Source organism: Halyomorpha halys, unplaced genomic scaffold, assembly GCF_000696795.3.
Source record: "Halyomorpha halys isolate HHAL.00 unplaced genomic scaffold, Hhal_1.1 Scaffold29.1, whole genome shotgun sequence".
NCBI lineage: Eukaryota > Metazoa > Arthropoda > Insecta > Hemiptera > Pentatomidae > Halyomorpha > Halyomorpha halys.
This window is the reverse complement of record NW_027115892.1, coordinates 1836081-1844990: the sequence shown is the minus strand read 5'-3', so window position 1 is coordinate 1844990 and position 8910 is coordinate 1836081. Positions and strand designations below refer to the sequence as shown.

General features: G+C 31.3%; 1 protein-coding gene across 1 annotated transcript in view; it reads left to right on the top strand.

The window, feature by feature from the left end:
• The window catches only part of LOC106684171 (general odorant-binding protein 28a), a 16638-nt gene extending 7999 nt beyond the window's left edge, over positions 1-8639 (top strand). The window contains exons 3-7 of the mRNA XM_014426104.3: positions 2198-2250; positions 3694-3729; positions 4121-4238; positions 8395-8468; positions 8550-8639. Of these exons, the coding sequence (XP_014281590.1) occupies positions 2198-2250; positions 3694-3729; positions 4121-4238; positions 8395-8468; positions 8550-8567 (299 nt within the window). The 3' untranslated portion in view covers positions 8568-8639. The remainder of the gene's footprint in view (positions 1-2197; positions 2251-3693; positions 3730-4120; positions 4239-8394; positions 8469-8549) is intronic.
• The last annotated feature ends 271 nt before the right edge of the window (positions 8640-8910 follow it).

Sequence of the window (8910 nt, the reverse complement as noted above, 5' to 3'; positions counted from 1 at the left end):
TTAAAATATTAAAATATTTTTGTTTCACTTTTGACCGCAACCCTGACCATCTTCTTATATATCAATTTTTACGGTCAACTATATATACATATATTAATATTTTATGTCAGTTTAAATAGTATAAGAAAAGGTGGAGTGGTTTATGTGATATATATGGGGAGTGGGTAGCTCATTGGTAAGGCACTATGCTACTAACTCCAAGGACCCGAGTTCGAATCTGGAAGTGGCAGAATATTATTTTATGTTTCACTGTAGCCGTGAGGGTTCGGGATCCCTCCGGTGTCCATCCAGCCCCTCATGGGTACACTAAATTGATTAAAAATCTGGCGGCTAGGCGTGATTCTGACCAAATAATCTCCTTGCGCGACCGTTGGTCTATTAACAGTACTTCCTTACAAAATACTGCACCTATGCTCTTCATGTGTCATGGCTGAGCAGATTTAATTATTTTTAATAGTATAAGTGTAATTGGATTCATTTAAAATAATTGGAGTCTACTATAATTAATTCACTTCTATCAATTCGTTAAATGGCCCGAAACTATTTAAAATAAATAAATATTTCGAAAAATATTAAATTTGTTTTGCAACAGAAATGGAGATGAAGAAAACAAAGGTAGCATTAATTGTTGTGAAAGTGTAAATTGCGAACCTTGTGAGCTTTTTATAATTATCGCTCTACTGAACCATAAAATTCAAAAATATAATTAACATGGTGGAATAAAAATAATCGGGACTTGTATTTAGAGTCTTTATATAAAGTACAATCGGAACGCCATGAATAATTCATATATTTGATCGCCAAGGAATAAAATATATATCGGAACAAATAAAATTATTTATTTGGGAAAATAGGCAAGAACGATAGAAAGAAACTTGAATAGCTTTAAGTGAAAAAATTGTATGGCAAGGTTATAGTGTAATTTGTGTACTCATGAGTAACAAAACCGTTCCTATGGACTAAATAGCAATTTTTTTTACGTTTTTGTAAATTTAATTGGAGCTATAAAGGAAAGATTTATTTTTCTTAATATCATAAATTATTCCCGATTTCGTTCGCTATTCCCAACTGAAGTACGAAATCCCCACTTTTAGAAAAACGTCTTTGCTTTTTAAGCTTTAAGCCAATGTTAATTCAATTAGGGATAAGCTATGATTCGCCTTCAGTTTTTATAACAGTTCTGAGATGACAAATTCTGTCTGTTCAAATAGTCCTAGAACTGAGGGAAAAGAAGAGAAAAAAGTCAGTTAATTCACCCTAATTTTTGATCACATTAATGAAAAAGTGGTGTAGTTACAAGTCAAAATTGATAAGTCTGCCAAGTATAGTTTGCGGGAATTAAAAAAAAATGTATCAAAACATTAAAAAAAATTAATGTTTGATACAGAGCTCATATCTTTAAAACTACCTACAACACTAGAAAGCCTAATAGAACATCATTTAAAGTAGAGTAAACTTGCTGAAATATTAGTGCTAATAGAGCTTTTTAGGTTCAGTAGTCATAATAATAATCAAAGTAGCTCATCACATTTAGCTTCATAGGATTTTATTTTTCATATTTACCAAAATGTTAATTTTTAATTATTTAGACAACATTTTTTATTTATGAAAAAAATATATCTTAGAAGCCGTAACAGTTCTTATATCTCAGAAACCGTTACATCTTATGGGTAATAGAGTTTTTATGTAATTAGCACATAAATATAAAATTTGCTTATGTAATTTTCCAAAAAACTAGAAATAAATTTTTTGTATGGAAAATATCATGAAAACTACCATGATCTTTCTACTAAGATGAACGTTATTAACTACTTTCTAGTACATTCAACTTGCTTTTATTTATCTTCAGGACAAAAAACACAATATCAAAATGGTTTGTGGATTGGTGAAATGCTAATAAACGAGTTGTTTACCGGTATTTTAAAGATTTAAGGCTTAGTGTTTAGAATCTTATATTATGATGTTGTTTACTTTAATATCTATTTATAAGTTATGGAGCTATATATTTTGTTTCACAATACCTGCCACTTCATTATAAATGGATTTATTATTTCATTTAACAATAAATCAACAACAAAGTGACGTATTGATTACTGGTTTTCCTTGAATTTTGATTCGAATTGTATTCATTCAACTATTTTATTTTATTTCATTTAAAATTAGAATGTTAATTGCTTACACAAATTTCTATGTTTAGATGAAGTCAAAGGAATCGCTGTAAAGCAGCCACCATCTTCTCAAGAAGGAAAGGTAATGTTACAATATTAATATAAATATTATTAATATTATATTCGTCAGTTTTGTTGGCTTTTAATAATATCAAGTATATGATCTTAAATGAAAAATAGAAAAAAAAATTACTTTATAGAAATATTACTGGAATAGTTTTCAATTATATACATAAAGGTCCAAGATAAATGTGAGGGTTCTGATAACATGAGATATTAGGAATTTGGCTTGACAAAGACATCTTTTAAAAGTATGATTCTTGATCCCCGTCATTTTGCCGATGAAAAAGATCTTACGTAAAGTATGTTTTTAATCATACAGTTTATCATACTATAAACACCAGATAGTAACTTCCTTGACAAGTTTTACCTTCTTGAGATGATATTTTAATGTGAGGATTCGTAATGAGGTGTTCATTGTTGACCGTAGATTAATATGTGGAAATAATGGTCGGGAGTACGGTCAGCAGATAAAATAAAAAACTATTTATTCATGCCGACGTTTCGACCTGTATTTCAGGTCTTCATCAGGGAGTTAAGTCTAGTTCTGACTAGTCAGAATCTCTGCCTTAACTCCCTGATGAAGACCTGAAATTCAGATCGAAAGGTCGGCACGAATAAATTTATTTTTTTAAATTTATTTGCTAACCGCATTCCCGACCATATTCTTCACATATTTTAAAGTGCATTGATTCGTAAAAAGCCCGGTTATGGTTTTTAGCTCTTTCATCTTATCTGTAATCATTAATAAGACATCTAACGTACTCAGCTTTTACGTGTGTGTTTAGATGTCTTATAATAATCTACTGTCTCGACCTGAGACGGTTTTCATAGAATGTCGATGTGAGATGTACTATATTTTGTTTTCATATATGCGATCTTGTTTGTTTTTGGCATGATAAAACCAAAATTTATTGTTTAGTTGCTTACCTGTATTTTAAAGACTCATGACCTTGTGTTCGGAATCATACAATTATCTCTTAAAGAATACAATCATTATAATGTTTAACCTTATTGTTTGTAGCATTTGAGTTTCTTTACTACGCCACTAATTTTAATTATATTTAATTGATTCATTCAATTAAATTTAATTTATATATAATCTTTTTATTTATTAATCATTTTATAATTCCTTGAGACTGGTATTTATTGTTTAAATTAATTAATTTTTATGCATGTTAAGTCTCAATACTCTTTATTATATCATTAACGGTCCAATGTTCCTCAAGGACAATCTTAAACATAAATTTACACCTCACAACCAATTTATTAAAAACGTTTTGCTGGCTATTCTGCCCAGGTCTTTAATGACAAGTCAAAAAACCCATACTATTTCATTAATTTTAAAACTTTTAATTTTAGATCATTTAACACTCTATCAATTAAAAAAATAATTTTTATTGTTACAATATTCTAGATATTAGTACTATATTGAAAATTATAGGATTTATTTTTTATTTTTCAGTGTTATCTTCATTGCATACTTAGCCGTATGGATGTGGTAAGGTTTGGTAAATTATAATTTTAAAATTATATATATAAATAGTTGACCGTATAATTTAAAGTATGAAGAAGATGGTCATGGTCGCGGTCAAAAATAACAAAATAGTTTTCAACTATTTATAATCTGACGTTTTGTCCCACTTTGCAGGAATTTCATCAGGGCTGTTCAAGATGATAAATCGAAAAGTCGGTAAGCTATCATCTTGAACAGCCCTGATGAAATTCCTGCAAAGTGGGACGAAACGTCAGATTATAAATAGTTGAAAACTATTTTGTTATTTTTGACCGCAACCCTGACCATCTTCTATATATTTTATAATTTTGAGATATATGTTATTACCTGGCCATACCAGTTTCTTCACATATAATTGTATGCAAACTAATTCTAGATGACCGAAGAAGGAGAAATGAACTCGGAAGGAATGAAAGGTGTCCTTAGAGAAATTCCAGATTTAAAAGAATCTGAAAGGAAGAAAATGGAACAAGTCGCTGACAAGTGCTCCAGAGGTACCTAATATATGATAGGAAAATACGTTCTTTCGGGACTAAGTCCCCTTAGAATAACAAAAGGATACATAAAAACAAATAGCCTATTAGATTAATTAATTAAATAAATTAAACATTATAAATATACATAGCTAAGATATATAAAGGAATAAATTTAATAATGATGAAGCAGTATGCATCTTAATTGTAAACAAACAGACATAACATAATAATTTTAAAAAATGGTTATTTACATCTGTTATTTACAATTAGTTAAATATGTGTCCGTAATTTAATATATAAAAATGAATATTTGTTTGTTGGTACTATATGCTCTGACATTCTGTTTGTTGGTACTATATGCTCTGCCATACTGTTTGTTGGTACTATATGCTCTGCCATTCTATTTGTTGGTACTATATGATCTGCCATTCTGTTTGTTCGTACTATATGCTCTGCCATTCTGTTTGTTGGTACTATATGCTCTGCCATTCTGTTTGTTGGTACTATATGCTCTGCCAAACTGTTCATCCGATTGTGATGGGGCTGCTTGCTAAATGTTCAGGATTTCCCTGAGAAGAATATACCCGATTTTTTCGGTTAAAAAAATAGTAACAAAATTAAGTCAATAAACCATATTCGTTTTTAGCGTCGTTTTTTTTTTTTCTCGGAAATTCGTATTTAAGGGTTTTTCGACGTGCTAAAAACCAATATAAACTTTGTTTCAGACCTAAACAATTTAAAACACACTTTAATTAGTCAGTTAGTCTGAATCGTTACATTATAGTAGCAATATTGAAGCGCAATGAGGTTTATTATATAAAACTACTCATATCTTATGTAGTATATATATGAAAAAATCAAAGATAATAAATATACCTAAAAGATAAAGAAAAAATCAACTAAATTGGCATAGTATTAACGAATATACAGTGAAGCTTACTGCTACAGCTTACTGCTGAGGTGTAGATAGTTGACCGTAGATTAATGCTTGAAGAAGTTTGTCGGGGGTTGCGGTCAGCAAAGAACAACTGCTTGAAGAAGTTTGTCCGGGGGTGCGGTCAGCAAAGAACAACAGCTTGAAGAAGTTTGTCGGGGGGTGCGGTCAGCAAAGAACAACGCTTGAAGAAGTTTGTCGGGGGGTGCCAGTTACCAATCTTCCCTCTACGCCACAAACCCTGATGAAGACCTGAAACTCAGGTCGAAACGTCGGCATAAAATAAATAAATATGGTTTTGTTTATTTATGTTGTTCTTTGCTCACCGCACCCCCCAACAAACTTCTTCAAGAATTTATATATTAATTGACATCAATGTTTCAATAATTTTCAATTAATTTATGATCGTCTTTAAATATAACAATAGCGAAGCATTGCCGGGTCTGCCAGTCATATTATAAAAAAAATTGCACACAAAAATTTTAATGTAAATAAGCACCATAAAAAGTATGTTCTAATATTGTAAAAATGAAAACATAAATAACCAATTAAAAGCAAATTCATGTAACAGTGATAATCAATAGTCATTAAAAAGTAAGTAACAAAAATAGAACTTTAATATCATATATGACTATTTAGCGTCTGATTGGATTGTAAATAGAAATTGTGTGAAGAGAAAAGTGCATAAGGAAGAGGATGCCGAACTTAAAGACATTGGACATTTCAGAAAATGGTGAAGTTGCTTTGGGCAGGAGAGGGTGGAAACGACGAATTAGTGGTGGTTTCAGGAAAAGGTTTGGTCGATTACAATGTCTAGAAGATTAATAAAGGAACATAAATTAATGGGGTCGTCATTTAGGTATAGGATCGGAAAGTTTCTCTTATCTGAGAAGGAGTTTGAATATAGTGTCAATGTTTTGAGTTTTTGCAACATTTAAACTCAATTTATTTAACTTATGTTTGACTCTGATCCGATCTAGATTGTCATGAATCTTGGAAAACGCTACAAATATATATAAAAAAAAAAAAGGATAGGATAAATGATTTGGGAGTCTTCGGCATAGAGATGATGGGAGCAATGAAGAATTGGTTTATGCAGATCATTAATATTGGAAATGAAAAAGAAGAAGGGCTGTGATTGAACTTATTGCTACACCTGAATAGAGAATAAGATTGGAATGTAAAGGTTGAATTAAAACAGGAACTACTTAGGAGCGTTGGAAGAGGAAAGATTAAATCAACATACAGAACTATAAATGACTGCCAATGCATGACATTGCTGGACGCTCTATCCAAGCTGTCTCGGATGGATTTATGAAATTAGTTGAAGCAACAAGAAAAATGGGGTTTGAAGTGAATGCAGAAAATACCAAACGCATGAAGAAATCAGGATCGGAGAATATACTTTCGGAAAAGTCCCCGAGTTTGTGTATCTTGGACCGCTCATAACCCAAGACAATGTTGTAGATTTCGAGATTAAACGATGAGCCCTATATGCCAACCACTTTTGTTATAGCCTCAGTCCATATTTTTTATGGAGCCGTGCCTGGTCTAAGGACACCAAGATTTATTTGTATAAAACAATTATTATCTTCAAGGCTGGTGAGCACAACTTAATGGTCTTGGATTGGTAGATTCTCCGTAAAATATTTGGAGCTGTCTAGGTTCCAGATGTGAAGTCTTCGAACAAACCAGGAGCTCAAAGATTTATTTGGGGAACCAGAGGTTGTCCAGTTAGAGAGGCTCAGTAGATTGAGATGGGCCGGGCAGGTTGCTCGGATGGCTGAGAATGATCTGCCAAGGAAAGTAGTGACGAGGTACTTCATGGAACAAGATTCAAAGGAAGACCTTTCCTTCGATGGAGCGATGGTGTGAGTGGTGATGCCAGGACCATGATGAGTGAGGAACTGGATGGTAGCCGCACAGGATCGTAATGATTGGTGGAGGCTGATGCAGGTCAGGACTCGACATCGAGTTGTAGTGACAAATTAATAATAATATCAATACTGTTAGAAGAGGAAACTTATTTTAATGTGGGGAAAAGGGTAGAGTAGTTTATAGTATCAAAGGCTTTAGATTATTCTACGAGTTTAATAGCGGTTTATTTTGTATCATCCATCACGCTCTGAGCATTCGGATAATTTTGATACGGGCAGGTTTTATGCGTGGAACAGCTAGGTCCAAAAACAGATTAATGTGGATCAAGTTGATTTATTTCTTTACGGAAATCATAAACTAGGGATTATACAAGTTTTCTAGATGATTTGGGAGCTTAGACAGCATTGAGATTGGATAGAAATATTCGGGAGAACAACAATTAGAGTCTTTTTTTATAGAATGAACTATAACTTTTTTCTAAGAGTAAGAAAATAATGAATTCATAAGGATGAAATTGAGGATGAAAATTAGAACTAGAAGGTGTAAATAAAAGGAACTACGTTACATTCCTTAACATTACATGAAATCAGTTTTAAAAGATATATTGTTTAATAAAACTGTACTTATTGTTTTTATTTTAAAGAATGTTACACTATTTACATCTACTATATATATGAGATAGACATGTAAATTCTGGTAAATCCCAGCTTCTACACTTATGTTTTGAGCAACTGGTGGCTCTAGCACTCTCAATTCGACTCCACTGGTTGGAGTGACTCAATACATCAGTGTCGCGACTGGAAGAGAAGGACTGAGAGACTCGAGGTTTGGTTGTCGTCCACATGCCCATCATCACCCGTGACAGGAATTGGTTCCGGGTTCTTTAGTTTGAATGTCTTCATGATGATTTCTTTTTAAAGTTGCTTCCTTATTTTGCTATTATTTAGTTCATTTATCTGTTCATGTTTATTTACGAAGTGTATTTATTATTTTATCATGATTATTATTATATATTTTAATTTATAATTTATTATTATTATTTACGTAATAGGTATGTATGGTACGATTAAGTGCATACTGCCTTAATACATTTTGCCCTTAAGTGTGGCAGATTTTATTATTTCAATAAAAGCTTTAAAATAAAAAAAAATATACCGTGACATATATTATATTATAAATATTCACGTTAGCGCTTCCAGAGTTCTGGAACAATGTAATTATAGTTTAAACAAAACTTTAGTATACATTGTTTGTATTAAAAAATAAATTCATTGATAGTTGATTTTTTTTATGAAGCCTAGTGAGAAGTGAAGTATTATTGAACAATATATTCAAACGTCTCTTTCTTTTCACATTTTTCAGTGTCTCGACTTGGTGATGACCGGTGTGAGAATGCAGTAACCATCTACAACTGCATAAACACAGAATCAGATGAGGTAGGATTTATCACTGCAGATATGCAATTAATCACATATTATATTTATTACATTTTTCTTTCATATTTATTATTTTTACAGCTTGGTGTCAAAGGATAGATATTAATTGGATTCTTCATATCAGTTTTTAATTTTTAAAATTAAAATGTAATACAAACAAGTACAAATCTATTTATTGATTTCATAATCTGTTTTTAATCATCACAATGAAACAAGTGACAATATCACCCACTCCTCTTATTCATTAATTGAATGATCTACTCTATAAAATATACAAATATAAGAAGATTAAACTTATTTTTTAGAGTTATTACGTGGAAAAAGCTCTTAATTTGATCTGACTATAGAGTTTTCAGATTAGAAAAATAGATGTTGTAAAATTATAAATTTTTCTAGTGATACATTTATCAGCAGTGGTGGATATTCCATATGGCATTATTGA